At 52.9% G+C, this 25,073-nt stretch overlaps 1 protein-coding gene across 2 annotated transcripts in view; it reads right to left on the bottom strand.

Annotated features, from left to right (window-relative positions):
* LOC127586948 (phosphoinositide 3-kinase adapter protein 1-like) overlaps positions 1 to 25,073 on the bottom strand; it is a 47,169-nt gene that overhangs the window by 4,435 nt on the left and 17,661 nt on the right. For both annotated transcript variants that reach the window (XM_052045003.1, XM_052044993.1), the window contains exons 6-9: positions 24,768 to 24,897; positions 8,089 to 8,285; positions 2,144 to 2,258; positions 529 to 1,458 (exon numbers count right to left, since the gene is read on the bottom strand). In XM_052045003.1, coding sequence (XP_051900963.1) covers positions 529 to 1,458; positions 2,144 to 2,258; positions 8,089 to 8,285; positions 24,768 to 24,897 — 1,372 coding nt within the window. The remainder of the gene's footprint in view (positions 1 to 528; positions 1,459 to 2,143; positions 2,259 to 8,088; positions 8,286 to 24,767; positions 24,898 to 25,073) is intronic.

The raw sequence follows: 25,073 nt of genomic DNA, 5'->3' as shown, positions 1-25,073 counted from the left end.
AGATTGGACAAACTTGGGTTGTTTTCTGCAGAGTGTTAGAGGCTGAGAAAAAGCCTGGTAGACGTGCACAATATTACAACAGGCACAGGTGAGGTAGAGAGTCAGAGTCTTTCCCCAGGGTGGAAATGTCAGCGTAGCCTTAAGGTGAGAGGATAAAATTTATAGAAGATGTGTGGGGCAAGTTATTTTTACAGAGTGGTGGGTGTCTGGGGAGCGGGTGGAAGCTGATACAACAGCAATGCTTAAGAGGCATTTAGACAGATATGTGAACAGGTCGGGACTGGAGGGATACGGACCATGTGCAGGCAGATGGGATTCCCCCCGCGCTCACTCCCTGACACCCCCGACACCCACGCTCACTCCCTAACACCCGCACGCTGGTCAGAAGTCCACCTGGTGCTAACTCCTGTGTCCAGCTTCCTGCGCCCGAGCCCTTGCTCCCACCAACATTCCCGGGATCAGTTCAGCTTCCACCTGCCCAACCTGTTGTCTGCCTGCACAGAAGGATGCCGGGAGTGTGGGACATACCTTGTGCGATGAACGGGGTGCCGGGAGCCTCTGACAGGGTGACCGGTCGAGGGATGGGTGCGGGGGGCCGGCTCAGCAGGTGGGGCGCCTTGTCCTTCCGAGCGTCTGCACTGCTCTTGTGTTGTGGCAGAATGAGGCCGTGTGTGCGTTCCCTGTCCTTGTCCACCATGTGGTGGTCTCCCTTGGTTACCTCCGCCCTGTAGTGGTCTCCCTTGGTTACCGTCGCCATGTGGCGGTCTCCCTTAGGGACCACAGTGGTGTAGCGGTCTTCGTCCAACGCCAGGATGTAGGGGTCTTCATCTTCCATCACTGTGAGGCGGTCTCCCTTAGGGACCACGGTGGTGTAACGGTCTTCGTCTAATGGCAAGCTGTAGGGGTCTTCCTCGTCCGCAGCCGCGGTGTAACGGTCTTCTTCATCTGTCGCGGTGAGGTGGTCTTCCTTAGGGACCACAGTGGTGTAGCGGTCTTCGTCCAACGCCAGGGTGTAGGGATCTTCCTTGTCCGCAGCCGCGGTGTAACCATCTACTTCATCTGCTGTCGTGGTGTGGCTGTCTGTCTTAGGTACCACCACGGTGTAGCGGTCTTCGTCTAACGCCAGGATGTAGGGGTCTTCCTTGGTTACCTTTGGGGTGTGGTGGTCTTCCTGACCCAACACCAGGGTATAGGGGCCTTCCTCGTCCACCACCGTGATGTGGTGCTCTTCCTTAGTTATCCCTGTGGCGTAGTGGACTTCCTTTGCCGATGCCATGGCGTAATGGTCTTGCTTGTCCACCGCTGTGCTGTGCTGGTCTTTCCTGGGTACCCCTGTGTGGTGGTCTTTCTTGGGTACCCCAGTGGTGTACCGGACTTCCTCGTCCAACGCCAGGACATAGGGGTCTTCCTCATCCAGCACCTCCTCTGGCTGGGACGCCCACCCGCACTTTTTCTCTGCTGAAACGAGAAACCAAGTTCCAGGTGTCTGAGGATTGGGAACAAGAACACAACAGGAGCATGCCACTCGGCCTATTAACACCACCGTGACAGACTTGACCCAGGCCCCAATCACTCCCCTGGGCCGGCTCCTCGCAGGATTGCTAACGATCTAGCCTCCAACACCTTCGGGAGAGACAATCCCAGAGATCCACCAGCCTCCAAGAGAAGAAATTCCTACAAGCCTCAGTTGGAAGTGTCCGGTCCTTAACTTGCAGCTACGTCCCTTTGTGACTCTCCCACTGCTGAACCCATCCCAACATCTCCCCTGTCATCCCCTTCAGAACTCGCCAGTTTGAGTAAGGTCACCCCTAGTGATTCTTGATCTTGATGGTACACCCCCTTCATCCCCAGACGCTGCCTGCCGAATCTCCCTCGGACTGCCACCAGTGCGACCATATCCTTGTTATGGAAGGGCACCAAACCTGTGCCGTGCCCCAGGTGTGGACGGACCTAACCTGTGCCGTGCCCCAGGTGTGGACGGACCTAACCTGTGCCGTGCCCCAGGTGTGGACGGACCAACACTCTCACAACTGGAACATTTGAGGGGGGGGGGGGGAGAGGGGAGGATGGGGGCAGAGGGGGCGAGAGGGGAGGAGGAGGGGGGAGAGAGGGAGAGGGGGGAGAGGGCACTCTGGGCACTCACCCGTCCCCAGTCCAATCATCATCTCATAGATGTTGTCCTCACAGCCGGCACCCTGGGGGCCGTGTCCGACGGGGATCCGCTCCACGGACTGGTTCTCCCAGCTCTGCCCGGACTCCTGGGGAGGAACAACACAGGGTTGGTCCCGGGCTCCTTCCCATCAGCAGCAGGTCAGCCCCCCGAGCCCAGGCTTCACATCACACTGTCTGCAATCCCACCTCACCCCTCACTCACCCCCCTCCCTCCTCCTCACCCCTCCCTCCGCCTCACCCCTCACACACCCCCCTCCCTCCATCTCACCCCTCACACATCCCCCTCCCTCTGCCTCACCCCTCCCTCCGCCTCACCCCTCACACACCCCCCTCCCTCCACCTCACCCCTCCCTCCGCCTCACCCCTCACACATCCCCCTCCCTCCATCTCACCCCTCACACATCCCCCTCCCTCTGCCTCACCCCTCCCTCCGCCTCACCCCTCACACACCCCCCTCCCTCCGCCTCACCCCTCACACACCCCCCTCCCTCCGCCTCACCCCTCCCTCCGCCTCTCCCCTCACACACCCCCCTCCCTCCGCCTCACCCCTCCCTCCGCCTCACCCTCACACACCCCCCTCCCTCCGCCTCACCCCTCACACACCCCCCTCCCTCCGCCTCACCCCTCCCTCCGCCTCACCCTCACACACCCCCCTCCCTCCGCCTCACCCCTCACACACCCCCCTCCCTCCGCCTCACCCCTCACACATCCCCCTCCCTCCATCTCACCCCTCACACATCCCCCTCCCTCTGCCTCACCCCTCCCTCTGCCTCACCCCTCACACACCCCCCTCCCTCCGCCTCACCCCTCCCTCCGCCTCACCCCTCACACACCCCCCTCCCTCTGCCTCACCCCTCCCTCCGCCTCACCCCTCACACATCCCCCTCCCTCCATCTCACTCCCACACATCCCCCTCCCTCCGCCTCACCTTCCAACATTCAAAGACTCTGTGTCCACCTATCTTCGAGGGAGAGATCCAAAGGGTCACCTCTGTCCCAGACTGAACATTTCACCTCATGGGCAACCCCTGACCTTTACAGTGTGACCCCCCGCACCGTACCGCAGAGCTGGGGTCACTGACCCCTGACACCGTGCCCCCGAGCCGGGGTCACCAACCCCTCGCACTGTGCCCCCGAGCCGGGGTCACCGACCCCTCACACCCTGCCCCAGCGCCGGGGTCACTGACACCACACGCTGTGCCCCCGAGCTAGGGTCACCGACCCCTTGCACCGTGCCCCAGCGCCGGGGTCACTGACACCACACGCCGTGCCCCCAAGCTAGGGTCACCGACCCCTTGCACCGTGCCCCTGAGCCGGGGTCACCGACACCACGCACCGTGCCCCAGAACTGGTCTGTTTTTCATGCAGTTGGACCCAGAGGAGGAGGGGAGGCTTAGGGGTGTCTGCAGCTCGGGGTTCAGGCACCAGTGGTGCTGACCACACCCTGTGTACACTGTGTGACCGTACCAGACCCTTCTGACTCCTGCACCTTACGGCTGGTTGGAATTTCCCTGCGCGGTTTATTGGGGATTGTGGATCCTTCCCTGGTGGGTTTCGGGAGGGCAGTGAGACGTGTATCAGACCTGTTCCACACGATTACAGAGGGCTTCATGTGGGCACAGGGGAGCTGGAACTTTGGTAAATGTCAGCGTTGGCCCACTTGGGGAATCCCTGGTGTTGGTCATTTCCCAGCTCCCTCCCAGCTGTGCTGCCCAGATGTGTGCGCAGTCACTGCCTTGGCTAAACTGTGGCAATGCAAGCCTTCACTTCCCATCTGTTGTAGTCGGTGCTGCGTCCCAGAGGGAGGCGCGGTGCGGCAGGAAAGGCCAGTGGGAGACAGTCGCCTTGTTCCAGCGACAGTGGGACTTGGTCACCTGGGGCTCCACCACTGGGAGCAGTATCTCCAGCTGCCTGGGCCCCGAACCTCCTCTCCTCTGGGACACTGAGAGCCCTCCGTGTGACAGCTCCATCAGGTGAGTGAGTCCTTGGCCTCTGTCCCTCCCCTGGGATCGCAGACATTGAAGGTTACCCTCCACTGTCAGCGGGGAAAGTGACTGCAGCTTCAACAACAAACAGGTGTTTCCCCACAAACACTTGTGAAAGTATTGAAGCAGAGAGCATGTGGACTGTCTGTTGAAGTGGGGGAGGGGAGCGGGCTGCTCTGGGAGCTTCCTGTGCCTCTGGTGCGGCCGGGACATGGTGGGGGGTGGAGCTGACCTTTCACCTACTCGGATTGAGCCACAGCCCATCACCATCCACGGAGAACAGAAGGTCTCCCGAAGAGGAGATGATGCCAGAACTGGGAGCAGGAAGTAATTAAACCTCCCCTCCAACAAACCAGCCTCCCCTCCATGGACTCTGTCCACACTTCTCGCTGCCTTGGGAAAGCAGCCAACGTAATCAAAGACCCCTCCCACCTCTGACACTCTCTCTTCTCCCCACTCCCATCGGGCAGAAGATACAAAAGCCTGAACACACGTCCCACCAGGCTCAAGGACAGCTTTTAGCCCAGTTATCAGACTCTTCAACGGACCTCTTGTGTGATAGGGATGAACTCCTGACCTCACAATCTACCTTGTCATGGCCTTGCACCTTCTTGTCTGCCTGCACTGCACTTTCTCTGTAGCTGCAACACTTTATTCTGCATTCTGTTATTGTTTTTCCTTGTACTGCCTCAATGCACTGTTGTAATGAAATGATCTGTCTGGATGGCACGCAGAACAAAGTTCTTCACTGTACCTCAGTACATTTGACAACAATAAACCAATTCCAATTCAGTCCCTTGAACTTGCTCCACCATCAGGAGTATCTACAGGAGGTGCTGCCTCAAGAAGGCAACGTCCATCATCAAAGATCCCCACCATCCGGGCCGTGCCATCTTCTCGCAGCTCCCATCGGGCAGGAGGTACAGAAGCCTGAAGTCCCCACACCACCAGGTTCAGGAACAGCGACTTCCCTTCAACCATTCGGTTCTTGAACCAACCGGCACAACCCTAACCCTACCTCAGTACAGCAACACTGGGACCACTGTGATCACTTTGCACTGAAATTGACTTCATTTTGTTCTAATGGTGTTGTTTCTTGTAAAAATTGTGTAATCTTTATGTTTAACATGTTTTTCTTGTGAACGCTGCTGCTCTGACGCTATGTGCCTGTGATGCTGCTGCATGTAAGTTTTTCATTGCTCCTGTGCACACATGGACTTGTGTGTCTGATGATAAACTCAACCGTGATTTTGACTTTGATTCACAAAGGTCACAGCTGGTCATCTACCTCACCTCCATATTCCTTGATTCCCTTAAATATCCAGGAATCCATCAATCCGTATATTGAATAAATCCAGCGACTGAGCATCCACAGAAGCCAGGGAGAGAAATCCACATGTTCACCGTGCTCTGGGTGAAGAACCTTCTCCCCACCCCAGTCCTACACGTTCTGCCCCTGCCCGGAGTCCTTGACTCCTTGGCTGGGGAAACCTCCTCCCTACATCCAGCTGTTGAGCCCTGTCAGAAAACCAACAGGTGGTGGGTCAGGCAGCATCTGTGGAGGGAGTGGGATGGTCGATGTTTCATGTCAAGGCCATGCATCGGACAACAGGGGATGCGTGGACGTCCTCATTGGTCACCAGTCGTCAACGACTCATCCCATCATAACCATGGTTACCATCAGCTGGGAACTCACCTGCTGAGCAGCTGTGGGGGTCCTCGTGCCCACCCTCGGGGGAGCAGCGGGATTGGTTCACCCTGTACCAGCCCCAGACATACTGAGATGCACACACTCACTGAGACACACTCACTGAGACACACTCACACTGAGACACACTCACTGAGACACACACTCACACACACACACACACACACACACACACACACACACACACACACACACACACACACACACACACAATGAGACAGACACACACACACACCAGGCCTGCAGAGAAAGTGCCTCACTGGCAATGGCTCAATGTGTTGATCTGACTCCTCCCAGAGGGTTAGGGATCTGACCGCACACCACACTGACATGCAAATACTCCAACAGAAATAGAACACATCACAAACACAGCGCACAGACCTAACACAGACCAAACACAATGTACAGACCTAACACAGACCAAAAACAACGCACACAGACCTAACACAGCACACAGACCTAACACAGACCGAACACAGACCAAACACAACGCACAGACCTAACACAGAGCACAGACCTAACACAGACCGAACACAGCGCACAGACCTAACACAGCACACAAACCTAACACAGACCGAACACAGCACACAGACCTAACACAGACCGAACACAGCACACAGACCTAACACAGACTGAACACAGCGCACAGACCTAACACAGAGCACAAACCTAACACAGTGCACAGATTGAACACAGACCAAACACAGACTGAACACAGCACACAGACTGAACACAAACCGAACACAGCGCACAGACTGAACACAGACCGAACACAGCGCACAGACCTAACACAGACCAAACACAGGGCATAGACCTAACACAGCACACAAACCTAACACAGACCTAACACAGCGCACAGACTGAACACAGCACACAGATTGAACACAGACCGAACACAGCGCACAGACCTAACACAGACCGAATACAGCGCACAGACCTAAGACAGCACACAGACTGAACACAGCACACAGACCGAACACAGACCGAACACAATGCACAGACTGAACACAGTGCACGGACAGAACACAGACCGAACACAGGGCACAGACCAGATGCACACCAAATGCATGCCAAACACTCACGTCTGTTTTGGAATTTTTAATTAACGGGAGATAATTAATTGTAGTTTAATGGCCATAACGTCTTCGCAAACAGCTCAGGACTTTCACACACCTTCCAGTCACTGATTAAATGTCCCACAAGTGAGGTGATCTACCCCTCACCGCTCCCCCCCCCCTCCACTGAGCTGTGAGGCGGGGGGTAGTGGGTGGTGCAGAGAGGAGCTGTACTGGGGTGGGTGAGAGGGGTGTGGGGGGGTGTGGTGGGTGGTGCAGAGAGGAGCTGTACTGGGGGGTGGGGGGGGGCGGTGAGGACTCCCCCTCCAGCCCGGAGACAGCCCTCCGCACATCCCACAGGTTGGGATGTGGGTGATGTCTCTGTGGGGACGGTGACGTGAAATGTCACACCAGGTGGGGCAGGTGACATGGAGGGACACGTACACGTATGTGTACACACACCCCTACATGTACACCAACATATGTACACACATGTACACCAACATGTATGCACACACACATGTACACTAACATACACTCACATATACATGTACACCAAGTCCAAATCGAACCACACCTACTAATCCCCTGTCTCTCCAGAATGGAGCCTGACACGGCCACAGGAGGACCTGGCTCCACACAAATGCCAGAGGGGGTGCAGACACAGACTGCCCCTGACCTCCCATGAGCAGCAATGGTCCCCTCCCCACTCCTCCTCTCCCTCCTTCCCTCCCTCCTCTCCTTCCCTCCCCACCCCTCCTCTCCCTCCCTCCCCTCTCCTCCCTGCTCCTCTCCCCTCCCTCTCTCAGCAGGCACCCCGCCTCATGCCGTTGAGTGCCCTCCCTCCCTGGCCACCAGCACTGACCCACACGTTGGAATTTGTCTACTGCCCACACCGACTGACATCAGGAAGATTCAGGCATTGCTCTGGGAGAATCCTTCAATGTGATTGGCTGCCCAACCAAGGTGATGACATCACTGCTACTAGACCCCAGTGATCCCATTGGACAGAGAGATCCAGAGCTGGGACCGGGGTAGTCTGCCAGAGGTCACTGGGTCCATCCCTAAACCACCGAGCACAAAATCGGGCCAGGACGTCATTTGCCATTTGGCCTCACCTGGGAGTTCGCTCTGGGGTGAGAGGTGAACGCAGTCCGGGAACAACTCACCGTGAATCTGTCCATCAGCTCGCGGATGTGCTGGAAGCCATACCTCTCGGCCAGCTCCCCCGGCCTCTCTCCCTGGCAGTTTGGGATCACTGAGGCTTGAGTCGCTCCGGGACAGTCGAGCAGCAGGGCAGTGAGGCGTTCAAACCCGTTCCTGGCAGCGAAGTGGAGCAACGTCGGACACTCGGAATCCTCCTCACCTGGAGAGACAGAGAGCGGTGGGCATCAGTGTTCGGGGTGGGCTGTTCTCTGGTGAGAGAGGCCTTCACCAGCTTTCCACCCGGGACGGAGCTTCTCGTTACCAGGGGACACCAGGCCTGAGCTACACTCCCTCTCTGGAACTAGGGGAGGTCTCATCAATGAAGCTGTGTGTTCGGGGAGCCTGGGACAACTGCTGGCAGGGTAGAGCACATTGTGCCGGCTGGTGGGGAACTGGAGGCAGATACCCACATCACATTGGGCAGTATTTACATCGGGACTGTGGAGAAAGTTGATGTGGGACCCGTGGCCATCCGCGGCCTTGTAGGTTCAGCCCCAGCTATGTGTGACTGTGATTCCTGTTCTCAGGGTGTTGGTGCCAGAGTGTCAGTTCCCCAGCACCCCCTCCAGTAAACGTCTCCCCGATGCTGCCTCTCTGCAGCCAAGCTCTGCGTCAAGGCAAGCACGTTATGGTCCCACACAACCAGAGGCGCCCCTACACCGCAGTCCCAGCAGAGAAACGGGTCATCGCCCCTCCCCTGTGCCTGCCTTCCCCTCTCTTCATTGCCCCCACCACCTCCCTCTCCCTGTGTGTGGTTATCCCATCCCTGCTGCTAGTCTCCGGCATTCCAGGTGGGAGCCCGCTCCACATTCCCGTTCCCTGGGGACGGGGGTTTCTCCCAAGGCCCCAGCTGGGTTTATCACTGACTGCTGGCCTGAGCCAGGTCCTGTTGGAACAGTTCAGGGAGTGCAGTTGTGCAGGGTGCTTATTGAGTTATTGTGTCAGCAGGTCTCAGTCTGATAACGTTCAATACCAGCTGCCATACTTTGTGCAGTGCTGCTGAATGTTGGACCTGTGCTCACAAATACTCCTCACCCCCTGAGCCAGGTGAGAGGTCATGTAGCCTGATCAACAACCGAGGGAAGGTTCCTTCAGGCAAAATACATCATCCTTTTGTTTCAAGAACCAGCAGTGGATGAAGTGAAATCTGCCACTGATGCTGCAAATTGTAAGTAAATATTATTGGAGATATCCTCTCATCAAAGCACAAAGTACCTCGCTCACACGGGGGGGAGAGCCATCGCCAGCCACCACACGGGGGGAGGACGCCAGCAGATCCCGGGAACGGTGCTGACACCAGCAGATCCCGGGGAATGGTGCCGACACCAGCAGAGGCTGTGAATCTGAATCAGTACCCAGAGCATCAGCGGGTAGGACATCTCCACCACAGCCATCAGCCCGGATACAGTGGAGACATTTGAGAAGGTCTATCAGAATAAATACTCTCCAAGGAGGAAGAAGTGGAAGGGGTGGTTCACCATCCGTAGAGTCACAGAGCCCTACAGCACGGAAACAGGCCCTTCAGCCCAACTGGTCCATGCCGACCAAGATGCCCATCTAAGCTAGTCCCATTTGCCCACGTTTGCCCCATATCCCTGTAAACCTTTCCTATCCATGTACCTGTTCAAGTACCTTTTAAATGTTGTTAATGTACCTGCCTCACCCACTTCCCCTGGCAGCTCGTTCCATATACTGACCACCCTCTGTGTGAAAAGTTGCCCCTCAGGTTTCTATTAAATCCTTCCCCTCTCACCTTAAACCTGTGCCCTCTAGTTCTTGATTCCCCAACCCTGGCAAAAACACTGTGTGCATCCACCCTATTTATGCCCCCCCATGATTTATACACCTCTATAAAGTCATCGCTCAGCCTCCTACACTCCGATGGATAAAGTCCCAGCCTGCCCAACCTCTCCCTGTAACTCAGTCCCTCGAGTCCTGGCAACATCCTCGTAAATCTTCTCTGCGCCCTTTCCAGCTTAGTAACATGTTTCCTGCAGCAGGGCGACCAAAACCGTACACAATACTCCAGGTGTGGCCTCATCAATGTCCTGTACAACTGCAACATAATGTCCCAACTCCTGCACTCAGTGCCCTGACCGACGAAGGCCAGCGTGCCAAATGCCTTCTTCACCACCCTGTCTCCCTGTGACGCTACTTTCAAGGAACCATGTACCTGTACCCCTAGGTCCCTCTGTTCTACAACACTCCCCAGGGCCCTACCATTCTCTGTGAAAGTCCTACCCTCATTTGTCTTCCCAAAATGCAACACCTCGCACTTATCCGAATTAAACTCCATTTGCCATTCCTTGGCCCACTGACCCAGCTGATCAAGATCCCCCTGTACATCCTGATAACCATCTTCACTGTCAATGACACCACCTATTGTAGTGTCATCTGCAAACTTACTAACCCTGCCTTGTACATTCTCACCCAAATCGCTTATACAAATGATGAACAACCATGGGCCCAGCACCGTCTGTTGCTGGGAAGTCTAAAACTGGAGGAAAAGCAGAGAATTACACAAAGACAGGCAGCAGGTCAGAAGGATAGACAGAGCAGGACAAACAGCAAAGGATATCTGAAGGTCCAACAGGAAGGAAACATTCGAGTGTGAGAGAAAGCCGGCCAGAAACACAGTCAGAGCTTCTATCAATATTTATAAAACAGCTAACAAGGTGTTTTATAAATATCGATAGAAGCTCTGACTGTTTTTGTATTTAATTAATAATGGAAAACCAGGAGATGGGCAGATGAATTAAACAAAAATTTTCCCTGAGTCTTCACTATGGAGGATACAAGTAACATCCCAGGAGGAGCTGTAAATCAGGGACTGGCGGGAGGGAGGGAGGAGGGAGGGAGACTCACACTCCCGAGGGCAGTGGGACTGAGCGAATTGTTGGATCCATGGCTGACAAGTCTCTGGGTCCTGCTGGACTTCATCCCAGGGTCGGAGAAGTAGTGAGTGAGGAATTTGATGCACTGGAGACACAGAAATTCTGCAGATGCTGGAATCTGGAGCAATACACACAGTGCTGGAGGAACACAGCAAGTCAGGCAGTGTCTATGGACGGAAGTGAGCAGTCGACGTTTTGGGCCGAGACCCTTCATCGGAACTCATCAGGTGAGGAAGATGATGCACTGGTTTTAATTCTCAGAATTCCAGGGATTTGCGGAAGGTTTCCATTGGACTGGAAAATGACAAATGTAGCTCATAAGAACATCAGAACTAGGAGCAGGAGGAGGCCATCCGGCCCGTCGGGCCTGCTCCCCCATTCAATAAGATCATGGCTGATCTGGCCGTGGACTCAGATCCACCTACCTGCCTCTTCCCCATAACCCTTAATTCCCCTACAATGCAAAAATCTATCTAACTAACTGTGTCTTAAATATATTTAATGAGGTAGCCTCTATTGCTTCCCTGGGCAGAGAATTCCACAGATTCACCACTCTCTGGGAAAAGCAGTTTCTCCTCATCTCCATCCTAAATCTATTCCCCCAGTCCTGAGTTTATGTCCCCTAGTTCTAGTCTCACCTACCAGTGGAAACAACCTTCCTGCCTCTATCTTATTTCTCCCTTTCATAATTTTATACGTTTCCATAACATCCCCTCTCATTCTTCTGAATTCCAGCGAGTATAGTCCCAGGCGACTCAATCTCTCCTCATAGGCTAACCCCCTCATGTCCGGAATCAACCTGGTGAACCTCCTCTGCACCACCTCCAAAGCCAGTATATCTTTCCTCAAGTAAGGAGACCAGAACTGCACGTGGTACTCCATGTGTACCCTGTACAGGCTGCTGGTGAGGCCACACCTGGAGGGAGGGAGGGAGAGGGAGGACAGGAGACTACAGGCCAGTGAGCTGAACCTCTGGTTTCGGGAAACGTTAGGAGTGATCATTAAAGACATTGCAGCAGGGCACATGGAAAACGGCAGTGTCAATGTGGTTGGTGAAGGCGAATCGTGTCAGAATCACGGAGGCAAACAGCTCGGGAACAGGCCCTCTGGTGTGTCCAAGCTGGGAGGCCACACGTTAGGGTGAGAAGTTCAGAAGGGATCTAAGGAAGAAATTCTTCCCCCCCGAGGTGGGGTGGAATCTGCAAGGCACTGCCTGAGAGGGTGGGGAGGCAGAGTCACAACACTCAGAAGTACTGAGGTGAGTGCCTGAGACACAGAGGAGGGAAGGCTGCCGTCCAAGAGCTGGTACATGGGACTGGTTGGCATGGATACCGCTCCGTACTGATCCCAGATCACAGCACTCGGCCTGAGGCCTCCGTGCCACAGTGTTTCAAGAGCTTCCACTAAAACTTCTCTGGCCAGATGACTGCAGGTCAGCAAATGTGGCACCTTTTATTCAAGAAGGGAAGTAGGGACAAGTCAGGTAATTACAGGCCGGTTAGTCCGATGCCAGTGGCTCAGAATCACCCTACCCTTGGAGGCCTGGATTGATCATAGATTGTCAGCGAGGCTTCGACAGCCGGAGATTTTTCTGACTGTTTGGAATTTCTGGAAGAGGTGACTAAGTGTATCGACGGGGCAGTGCGGCTGATGTGGTCTACATGGACTTCAACGAGGCCTTTGACGAGGACCCACGCAGGAGACCAGTGAGAGGTTACCGAGGGGGAGAGTTACAATCAGATCAGCCAAGTCCTGACCTGTTATTTATATCTCTAACCTGGAGAAATCTATCCCAGCAGTATTATTACTACTTGCTCAAGTAGTGTTTTCGCTGGTTATAGATTAAATCTTAATAAGAGTGAACTTTTGCCATTAAGCATGCAAGTCCCAATTTATCGGCAAGTACCATTTAGGTAGATGAGTGACTGATTATTTTTCGTACCTGGGTGTTAAAATTACCAAGAAACACAAGGACTTATTTAAAGTGAACTTTTTACCTTTAATTAATTACGTTAAACAATTATTCACTAAATGGTCCCCATTCTCTTTATCATTGGCCGAATTAATGCAATTAAGATGAATATTTTACCAAAATTTTTGTATCTATTTCAGGCGATTCTAACCTTTATTTCGAAATCCTTTTCGACACTATTGATTCCAAAATTCTTTCATATATGGCAGAATAAAAACCCAAGGTTAAGTAAGAAATATTTACAAAGATTAAAAAAGGATGGTGGTATGGCTTTGCCTAACTTTACACTTTACTATTAGGCAATTAATATTAGATAATTAATTTTCTGGGCACAAGATTTGGATGCAACTCATTCTCCCTGTTGGGTGTGAATCAGTGCAAGGATTTTCATTAGTTTCTATTGCAGGAGCTTCATTCCCTTTTGCACTTAGTAAATTGAGTAAACAAGTGACTAATCCAATAGCTAAACATACGATATGGATATGGTTCCAATTTCTTAAATTCTTTGGATTGAATAAATTCAATTTATCAAGTCCTATTCAATCTAATTTTTTCTTTCAACCATCTAGAATTGACTTAGCTTTTTCCTTATGGAAAATGAAGGGTATAACATGTTTTCAAGATTTATTCATTGACAACTGCTTTTTATCTTTTGAATGGTTGTCTAGAACAATACAGCACAATACAGGCCCTTCGGCCCACCATAATAAACACAATCTGCCTAGATCACATTTTTTTCAATATTTACAGATTAGAAATTTTTTAAAAGTTACTTTACCTTCTTTTCCGACACCATATAAAATTGAAATTACAGAAAAAATTTTAGGTTTTAATCCTTATCAGAAGGGCCTGACAGCAATAATTTATGATCAGATTATGAAAATACGTTCAGAGGAACTTGATAAAATGAAGAACGAGTGGGCAAGAGAACTCCAGATACCTTTACCCACAGAAACATGGAAGAAAATTCTTCAATTAGTTAATACTTCAACGTGTGCCAGACACTCTTTGATACAGTTTAAGGTGGTTCACAGGACCCACATGTCGAAGGACAAGTTAGCCTGTTTTTATCCTCATATAAATCCTATAAGTGACAGATGTAATTCGAAGGTGGCTTCCCTGACATATGTTTTGGTCTGTCCCCTTTTGGAAAAATATTGGAAAGGTATTTTTAACATTATTTCATCTGTATTGAATATTGATTTACAACCTCACCCTATTACAGCAATTTTTGGGTTACCAATGATGGAATCTGGCCATTTATCCGCTTCTGTTTGTTGTATGATCGTTTTTGTCACATTAATGGCCAAGCGATCCATTTTGTTCAAATGGAAGGATCCAATACCTCCCACCACTTTCCAGTGGTTCTCTCAAACTATAGCATGTTTAAACTTAGAAAAAATTAGGAGTGGCACTGTTGATCCTTCGCTTGAATTTGAGGAAGTTTGGAGTCCATTTATTCAATATTTCCAAATGATATGGGCAGACCTTTTTCAGATCCCTCTCAATAACCCTCGAATACAGAGGAGCAGAGTTGATGACATAGTAATGTTTCTTTTTCTTTTTAATTGAAGAAATATCAGTCGTTTTTTTTTGAAGTTTTTGTTTTTTTTTGGTTTATTATCAATATTAAATTTCATTTCTTTTCGATCTTTCCTTTTGTATTTGTTCATTTAATAAGAGAGCGGGAGGTCAAGATTACTGTTTTTTACTCCCTGTGATTATATACATTAACAGTTATGATTGCCATCCTGATCTCTCTGCACCGTGTGTAGAATTACTAATGTTAGATATATTATTTTGTACTAATTTGAAAATTAATAAAAAGATTGAAAAAGAAAAAAAAAGGAAAGATCAGCCAAGTCCACATCAAAAGTGGAGCCGGTTTGTGGGGCCATTGTCTGCCATGCTCCTGATCCGGGGACCTGTCATTTCCTCACAGCCTTTGGGAAAAACGGAAGATTCCTCCCCGGGAGAAAACACAACTCAAAGGTCAAATCTCAGGGCATCCTGATTGTACCAGAATAATCTCTGTAGTTGTGCAATGAACAAACCAAATTCAATCTCCATGACAATTCTTCACATCGGCAGCTGACTTCCTCGGGTTTACACTGAAGCAAGTTTCAGGTAGATGCTGCTATTTAAAGTGTGTGATTGCTTGGCAACAATAACGAAGGGATCTGGCCACAGGAATGATTTAGTCCCTTATTTGGGATTCGTTGCACCTCGTGCTGCTGTGCTAAAGGGCCAACAGCCCTGGATAAACCTCAGCAGAAACCAAATGCTTCCACTGCAGACCCGGAGAACAGGAAGCTGCCGGTGTGTGTGTGGCACCTCAGCCCCCGAGCAATGAACAGAAAGCAGGGAGGCCTGCACTCCGTCAGCGCATCTCCAACAAAGGACAGGTGAATTCATATTCAAAGGATACGGCCTCGTGTACGTGTCTGGGAGGGTCCGGAGATCAGATCGGGGTAGTGTCTTCCACCTGTTGCTTGGTTACGTGACACAGAGGGATGGGGGTGGGGGGGAATCAGGGTACAGGGTGAGGGGGGTCAGGGGTGGAGGGTGAGGGGGGTCAGGGTGGAGGGTGGGGGGGTCAGGGTTGGAGAGGGGGTTGGGGTAGAGGGTGAGGGGGTCAGGGTTGGAGGGTGAGGGGGGTCAGGGGTACAGGGTGAGGGGGGTCGGGGTGGAGGGTGAGGGGGTCAGGGTTGGAGGGTGAGGGGGGTCAGGGTTGGAAAGTGAGGGGGGTCAGGGTTGGAGGGTGAGGGGGGATCGGAGGCAGAGGTGGGGTGGAGGGATGTGGGTAGGGGTTGCAGAGGAGGGAGGTGAGTAAGGGGGAGTGTTGTCCGATCCAGAGGGGCTGGGACCTCAGTCTCCCCTGGGTCTCTGGCAGTCCTCCCTCCTCTGGGAGACTCTCCCCACCTCCCTTCAGCTGTCGGGTTTTCAGAGTCGGTGGGACCCACCTACCTCAGGTTAACCCTGCGAGTCTCCTGGTCTCACACCCATACCTGACGCACACCCACCTATCCTGACCCACCTGTTGAGAGAGAGTGGGACCGGGTCAGGGCTGACTGTCCAAATTCCTACAGCAGAGTTCCAGGTCTCACCACTTGTGGTAAAATCTCTCCACACCTCAGACCTGAATGGTCTGCTCCTTATTCTGAGACACGGCCCCTGGTCCTCGACTCCTCAGCAAGGGGAAACACCCTCCCTGCATCCACCCCATCCAGCCCTCCAAGTTTCATTGAGATCTCTCCTTCGAAACTCCAGAGGATCCAGCCCTGATCTATGTAATCTCTCCTCACACAGCCAACCCTGGAACCACAAACAATCTGCTGGAGGAACTCAGTGGGTCGAGCAGCATTTGTTTGGGGAAAGGAATTTTTGACATTTGGGTCAAAGCCCGGCCCCAGGACTGGGAGTGGAAGGGGAGATAGCCTGTAACAGTTACTGGCCATCTCCCCTCTCAGTCCTGATGCAGGGTTTCAACCCAAAATGTCGACAATTCCTTTCTCCCTGCAGGTGCAGCAGATGGTTGCTCCAGGTTTGAGCATCAGCCGTCTCGTGCACTTTCGTCCCGGGAATGGATCTGATGAATTCTGTGGCATCTATATCCTTCCATGGGAGAGGATACTGAAAGTGCAGCAATGATCCGGGTGTGGTCTCACCAAGACCCCGTACAATTGCAGCAAAACCTCGTTCTCAAATAGTCTCGCAGTAAAGACCAACGTACTGCCTGCACTCTCAGTGACGTGTAATCAAGGACGCCAAAATTCAACATCAACATTTAAAAAGCACTTGAGAAACAAAGGACCACAGATGCTGGAATCTAGATGAAAAACACGATGCTGCTGGGGGAACTCAGCAGGCCAGGTAGCATCCGTGGAGAAAAGCAGGCGGTCAACGTTTCGGGTCAGGACCCTTCCTCAGGACTGGAGATAGGAAAAGGGGAAGCCCGATATATAGGAGGGAAAAGCAGAGCAGTGATAGGTGGACAAAAGAGGGGAGGCGGGGTGGGCACGGGGTGGTGATAGGTAGATGCAGGTGAGAGACAGTGATAGGCAGGTGTGGGGGAGGAGGGGAGAGCAGATCCACCAGGGGTGGGTCACAGGTAAGGAGGAAAAAGAGGGTAGACAAAAGAGAGGTAGGCTAGGAAAGGGAAGAAGAGAAGGAGCGTGGGGGGGAGGTGGTTGTGGGGAAAGGGGGTGGGGATTACCTGAAATGGGAGAATTCAATGTTCATGCCGTTAGGCTGCAAGGTTCCAAGATGGAAAATGAGGTGCTGTTCCTCCAGTTTGTGCTTGGAATTCTCCCGGCAGTGGAGGAGGCCGAGGACTGACAGATCAGTGGTAGTGTGGGAGGGGGAGTTGAAGTGACCGGCAACGGGGAGACGCAAATTGCGGTTACGGACAGAGCGCAGGTGTTCTGTGAAACGGTCACCGAGTCTGTGTTTGGTCTCACTGATGTAGAGGAGGCCATACTTGGAGCACCGAATGCAGTCGATGATATTAAGGGAGGTGCAGGTGAATCTCTGTCTCACCTGAAAGGACTGTTTGGGTCCCTGGACGGAGGTGGTGTAGGGGCAGGTGTTGCACCTATGGCGGGGGCAGTGGAAAGTTCCCGGGGTGGGAGGAGTGAACTAGGGAGTCGTGGAGAGAGCGGTCCCTGTGAAAGGCAAAAAGGGGTGGTGGGGTCCTGTTGGAGGTGGCGGAAGTGGCGGAGGATGAGGTGTTGGATACCCAGGCTGGTGGGATGAAATGTGAGGAAAGAGGGACCCCATCCCTGTTGGGTCTGGGAGGGGTGGGGGTGAGAGCAGAGGTGCGGGAAATGGCAGAGATACGGGTGCGAGCTCTCTCGACCAGAGACAGGGAGAAACACTTACTAATTCTGTCTTCTATGGGGCAGTGGGATTAGTTTGGGAATCGTACAGGGCTGCGAGGAGAGAGCAGGGCAGTGGGATTAGTGTGGGAACGATACAGGCCTGTGGGGAGAGCCCCCACAGCCCTGCATCAATGCCAAACTACTTCCACTGCCCCAGTCTCAATTTATCAAATGCCGTTTGGAAATCTAAGCACACTACATCCACAGGTCCCCTCTGTCAATTCTCCCTGTCACATCCTCAAAGAATTTGGACAAGTTTGTCAAATATGATTTACTTCTCATTAACCCACGTTAACTCGGTTTGATTATATTCAGCTTTCCTAAATGATATCTCCTCTTCGATTATTGATTCGAGCATCCTGCCAATAATAGCTGCTGAACGATTTGGCCTGTAGTTCCCTGTCTTCTGACTTCTCTGTTTGAATGAGGGGGTGGGGTCACACTGGCTGTTTTCCAATCTTCTGGTACCTTCCTGCACTTAGGCAAGTTATGAAAAATTTCAACCAAAGGGTCCACTGCCTCTTCAGCCACTTCCTTTAAATCCCAAGTGTGCAGTCCATCGGCTCCTGGTGACTCGTCCACCTTCAGCCTTGTGAATTTCTCCAACATGTTATTCCTTGTGTTTGGAAATTTTACAAGTTACACAGAACATAGGAAAGTACACAATGTTCCTCCATTCCCTGTACATCCATGTGCCTATCTGAGAGCCTCTCACACGCCTCTATCGTATCTGCCTCCACCCCCACCCCCACCCTGGCAGCACAAGTTGCTCATGTTGTTTGAAAGGATATTTATCCTGTTATCTGAAGGATATTTGCAGAGTCCTCTGTGCTGCTGTTGTGAAAATTAAATTCAGTTAATCATCTGGAATCTGGGACAACAGTGTGGGCTGGGAATGTGCCCACAGGACCGCTGGGTTGGTGTACAATCCAATCTGCTCACTGAAGTCCTTCAGGGGAAGAATCTGCCCACCCTCCCTGTAACTCCAGGCCCACCAGTGTGGAGACCATTAAACACCCTCTGAAATGCCCCTCAGTCCCAGGTGACCCACACTGACCCACGGGCAGTGAGGGACAGATGAAAATTGCGTCCAGTTCTGGGGCCAGTGTGGGTGCTGCAGGAGGCCCAGTGTGAGGGATCATCAACTCCCCCCCCCCAGATTCTACCCCTCACCTACACAATAGGGGCAATTTACCCACCAACCCACACACCTTTAAGGTGAACTCCTGATCTCCCAGTCCACTTCATTGTGGCCTTCGCACCTTACTGTCTGCCTGCACCGCACTTTCTCTGTAACTGTAACAGTTTATTTTGCATTCTGTTTTCCTTTTAACTACCTCGATGTACTGATGTATGGAATTATCTGTCTGGATGGTGCACAAACAAAAGCTTTTCACTAAACCTTGGTACATGTGACCATAATAAACCAGTTACCAATACCCAGGCAACACACAAAACGCTGGAGGAACTCAGCGGGTCAGGCAGCAGCTATCAGGTCAGGTCAGATAAGATTTCTTCATTAGTCACATGTACCTCGAAACACAGTGAAATGCATCGTTTGCGTAGAGTGTTCTGGGGGCAGCCCGCAAGTGTTGCCACGCTTCCGGCACCAACATAGCATATCCACAACTTCCTAACCCCTGCGTCTTTGGAATGTGGGAGGAAACCGGAGCACCCGGAGGAAACCCACGCAGACACGGGCAGAACGTACAAACTCCTTACAGACAGCGGTGGGAATTGAACCCGGGTCGCTGGCGCTGTAATAGCGTTACACTAACTGCTACACTGCCATGCCTGCCCTAGAGAGGGAAATGGACAGTCAACATTTCACGCCGAGACCCTTCATCAACAAATGTCGACTGTCCAGCTCCCCCCACAGATGCTGCCTGACCCACTGAGCTCCTCCAGCTTTTGTGTTGCTCTAGATTCCTGTAGCTGCAGCCTCTGGTGTCACCAGTACCCAGGGTCTGGGTTACTAGTCCTGTAGGGACAGTACCAGGGATTTATACAAAGCATCTTCAATTGCTGGTGTTGGTAAACGTGACCTCAATTAACAAGCCCGGAATCCAGTGCCTGAACCCAAGTTCAAGTCCACACCGACATTTGTGGAACTTAAATTCAGTGGATAATCTGGAATCTGGGACACCAGCAGCAGGACCCCTGGAGCGTCACACCAGACATGCACCGCCTGCTGCTGGTGATCTGTCCTACAAACCCTCCACATCTGACAGCCTCAGGAATGACAGCCTCTCATCTTCTTCCTCCCAGAAGGTTTCACTTCTCACTGATCATTGCTAAAATTAAACGGTAATGTGTCAGGCCAGTCCACCAATCAGCTCTGACCTCCCGTGTCTGTCACTTTTGGACTCGTTGCTGGTAACCCGTACCCCCCCCGCCGTCACGTCAGACGTAAACTTTGAAGTTCAGGACTAACGTGTGAGACTGCACTGTGGTTCTAACACAGGCTTTATTGCTTCAGAGTATCTGGCCTTTGGCTTTTAAATTTTAGTCATTTTTGAAATTGTTTTTAAATTTTATAAATGTCTGTGACAACCTGAGAGATTGGTGTGTGGGACGGTTCAAGGCCACGGCTGGCCTCCCCCTCCCCGCTCCACCCTCAGCACCCCCGTTCCCCCTCCGCTCCCCCCTCACCCCGTTCCCCTTCAGCCCCCCCCCCCCCCCGCCACCCTACACCGATGCCCTCTGGCTTTAAGCACCTCCATGAGAAACATTTTCCCACTACTGACGCCCTTCATCTGGGGCACCTCACCCGCTCCCCCCTCATCTCCCCCGCTCACCTTGCCCCCCTCCCCACCCCTGCTCCCCCCACCTCCCCTGCTCCCCCCTCCCCATCCCTGCTCCCCCCACCTCCCCGCTCCCCCTCCCCACCCCCGCTCCCCCTCACCTCCCCGCTCCCCCCTCCCCCTCACCTCACCCGCTCCCCCCTCATCTCCCCGCTCACCTTGCCCCCTCCCCACCCCTGCTCCCCCCACCTCCCCGCTCCCCCTCCCCACCCCCGCTCCCCCCACCTCCCCGCTCCCCCTCCCCATCCCCGCTCCCCCTCACCTCCCCGCTCCCCCCTCCCCACCCCCGCTCCCCCTCACCTCCCCGCTCCCCCCTCCCCATCCCCGCTCCCCCTCACCTCACCCGCTCCCCCCTCATCTCCCCGCTCACCTTGCTCCCCCCACCTCCCCCGCGCCCCCCCCACCCCCGCTCCCCCCTCACCTCCCCGCTCCCCCCTCCCCACCCCCGCTTCCCCCTCAGCCTCCCTGCTCCCCACCTCCCCCTCACCTCCCCCACTCCCACCTCCCCACCCCCGCTCCCCCTCACCTCACCCCACTCCCCCCTCACCTCACTGCTCCTCCCTCAGACCCCCTGTTCCCCCCTCACCTCCCCCGCTCCCCCCTCACCTCCCCACTCCCCCTCCCCACCCCGCTCCCCCCCACCTCACTGCTCCTCTCTCAGACCCCCTGCTCCCCCCTCAGCCCCCCCACTCCACCCTCAGCTCCCCCGCTCCTCCCTCAGACCCCCCGCTCCTCCCTCAGACCCCCCCGCTCCCCCCTCAGACCCCCCCGCTCCAGGGAGAACAGAGCCAGCCCCTCCCATCTCTCCTCACTGAACATCCCATCCCAGGGAACATTACCAGGGAATTTGCTCGACACCCTCTCCAGTACAGTTCTGTCCTTACGGTGTGACAGCCACGATGGCTCCCCACTTGCAGCCCAACCAATGGTTTATAACACTGTACCGCAGCTTCCCTGCTCTTAGACTGTTTGGCCCATTAATGAGAGCAGCTCTTCTGTCATCGTGCAGGGTCTCGACCCAAAACGTTGACAGTTCCTCTCCCCCCACAGACGCTGCTCGACCTGCTGAGCTCCTCCAGCAGATTGTTTGTTGTTCCAGATTCCAGCGGCTGCAGTCCCAGTGTCCCCAGGTAATCTGAACACGTCTTCACTGCCCTATCTGCCTGTGCTACCACCTTCAGGGACCTTCAGACTGGTATACCAAGGTCCCCTGTTCCACAATATTCCCCAGGGTCCTCTTCCCCCAGAGGGTGGTGAACCTCTGGAACTCTGCCCCGCTGGGTGCGGAAGCTGCACCTTCAAGGTGACTAACGTGGAGGTGGATAAATGTTTGATAGCCGGCGGAAGGGAGGAATGTGGAGGACTGGCGCAGAGAGGAGATGAGGCCGACGTAGATCAGCCGTGATGGTACGAATGGTGGGGTAGGTTTGAGGAGCTGACAGACCTACTCTTGCTCCTGATTCTTGTACCAAGGTCACCCAGTTCCTTCAATACTTCCCGGAGCCCTACCATTCATGGTGCCCCACCTCGCCTTGGCCCTCACAGTTCGTCAGGGTTAACTTGCACCCTCTGTTACTCTGCCCATCCCGTACCGAGGGTTTCACCCTCCGACCCTTCCCAACCTCACCCCTCCCCAGCAGTGGGCTGTCAGCTGTGTGGGCTGTGGGTGGGGGCTGACCCAGCCCACCACGTGGGTCAATGGCAGCATAGAACATGGAACACGGAACAGTGCAGCACGGGAACAGGCCCTTAAGCCCCCCATGTCCGTGCCAATCACGACTTAAACTAAATCCCTTCTGTCTGCAAATTATCGATTCCTGTCACGTTCACGTGTCTGTCTAAAAGACTCTTAAACTCTACTGTGGTATCTGCCTCCACCACCATCCCTGGCAGCCCATTCCAGGCACTCACCACTCTCTGTGTAAAAGAACTTGCCCCACACACCTCCTCTGAACTTTCCCCCCCTCACCTTAAATTCATGCCATCTAATATTTGACATTGCTACCCTGGGAAAAAGGTTCTGGCTGTCTCCCCTATCTGTGCCTCTCATAACTTTATCAACCTCCATCAGGTCTCCCCTTAGCCTCTGACACTTCAGAGAAAGAAACACAAGTTGGCCAACCTCTCCTGAGAGCTCATACCTTCTAATCCAGGCAGCATCCTGGTGAACCTCTTCTGCACCCTCTCCAGTCTCCACATCCTTCCTGTAATGGGGTGACCAGAATTGCACGCAATACTTCAAGTGTGGCCTGACCAAAGTTTTATACAGCTGCAACGTGACTTCCTCACTTTTATAGCCAATGCCCCAACCAATGAAGTCAAGCATGCCACACACCTTCTTTACCACCCTATCTACTTGTGTGGCCACTTTCAGGGAGCTACGGACTTCAACCCCGAGATCCCTCTGTACATCGACGCTGTTAAGGATCCTGCCATTAACTGTGTCGTGTCCCCTTACGTCTGACCTCCCAAAGGGCAACACCTCACACTTGCTCAAGATTAACCTCCACCTGCCACTGCTCCGCCCATATCTGCATTGATCTGTATCCCGCTGTATCCTTTGAAAATCTTCACTGATGGCAACTCCACCAATCTCTGTGTTGTCTACAGACTTACTGACCCACCCATATTTTCATCCAAGTCATTTATATATATATATATATATATATATATATATATATATATATATATATATATATATATTTATACCACAAACGACAGAGGCCCCAGCACCGTACGGAACACCACAGGTCACGGACCTCCAGCCAGAATTACACCCCTCCACCACTTCCCTCTGTCTTCTACAGGCAAGTCGATTCTGAATCCAAGCTACCAGATCCCCATGGATCCCACGCATCTTAATCTTCTGGATCAGCCTATCAAGAGGGACCTTGTCAACTGCCTTACTGAAGTCCACGTAGACACCACCCACTGCCCTCCCCTCTTCAATCATCTTCGTCACCTCCTCAAAAACTCAATCAAGTTAGTAAGACATGACCTGCCCTGCACAAAGCCACGCTGACTGTCCCTAATCAGGCCATGTTTTTCCAAATGTGTATAAATCTTATCCCTAAGAATCCTCTCCAATAGCTTCCCTACCACTGACGTGAGGCTCACCAGTTTATAATTTCCTGGATTATCCCTATTCCCCTTCTTAAACAAAGGCACAACATTTGCTACTCTCCAGTCCTCCGGGACCTCGCCTGTTGCTAGTGAGGACACAACGATCTTTGTCAAGACCCCAGCAATCCCCTCTCTTACCTCTTTCAGTAACCTGGGATATAGCCCATCAGGCCCTGGGGACATCGACCTTGATGCCCTGATGCCCAGCACCACCTCCACCTTGACCTCAACATGCCCCAGCACATTAGCACGTGCCCCACCCTGCTCTCTCTGTCCACCATGTCCTTGGTGAATACTGACACAAAGTTCCTCTGAGTCCAAGCAGAAATTCCCTCCTTAATCCTTGAGTGGTCCTACCCTCTCCCTAGTTACCCTCTTGTTTTAAATGTAGGTATAAATTGCCTTGGGATTCTCTCTAATTCTAATTGTCCAGGACATTTCATGGCTCTTTTTGGCCATCCTAATCCCCTGTTTGAGCTCTTTCCTGCTATCTTTATATTCCTCAAAGGCCCTGTCTGATCTTAGCTTCCTAAACTTTACATGTGCTTCCTTTTTCTTCTTGACTAAATTCACTTCTCTTGTCATCCAAAGTTCCCTTACCTTGCCATCGTTGTCCTTGCTCCTTACTGGAACATGCTGGTCCAGAGCTCTGATCAGTTGGTCTGTAAACAACTCCCACATCAGATGTGGAATTGCCCAATAACAGCAACTCCCAATTAACCCCCAGCTCCTGTCCAATAATGTTGTAATTTGCCCTCCCCGAACTTAGTACTTTCCTGCAAGGTCCAGACGTATCCTTCTTTGTAACTATGTCAAGACTTGGGGAGGTGTGATCAGTGTTCCCAAAGTGCTCTCCCACTGCAAGGCCAGTCACCCGGCCAAGCTCCCTTCCCAACACCAGGTCCTGTACGGTCTCTGCCCCAGCTGGCACTAGATCTGACAGGACTGTGTTATGTGCTGTACACTTACTGTGTGGGGGAGGAGAGTGGCTGCCTGTTCCGACACTCTGGAATGCTCCGATCCCACTGGGAGGCAGGGAATTCTGGAGCGACTTGGTGAGCAGTTCGTCCAGTTGAGTCTGGGTGGAAATCTGGAACGCCTGGAAGGAAACCAACACACAGCTGCAGTCATGGCAACAGGGGCTTCCCCCAACGTGTGGAAATAACAGAACGCTGGAGCACCAGGTCGTTCAGCCCATCGGGCAGGTCTATCACAGCTCATCCCCATCTGAACTCCATCCAAACCATGACCCCAACGATCGACCATTCCCAACTG

The sequence above is a fragment of the Pristis pectinata genome, chromosome 2, assembly GCF_009764475.1.
Source record: "Pristis pectinata isolate sPriPec2 chromosome 2, sPriPec2.1.pri, whole genome shotgun sequence".
NCBI classification, from domain to species: domain Eukaryota; kingdom Metazoa; phylum Chordata; class Chondrichthyes; order Rhinopristiformes; family Pristidae; genus Pristis; species Pristis pectinata.
Note: the sequence above shows the minus strand (reverse complement) of the source record. Positions and strands in the feature narration are given on the sequence as shown.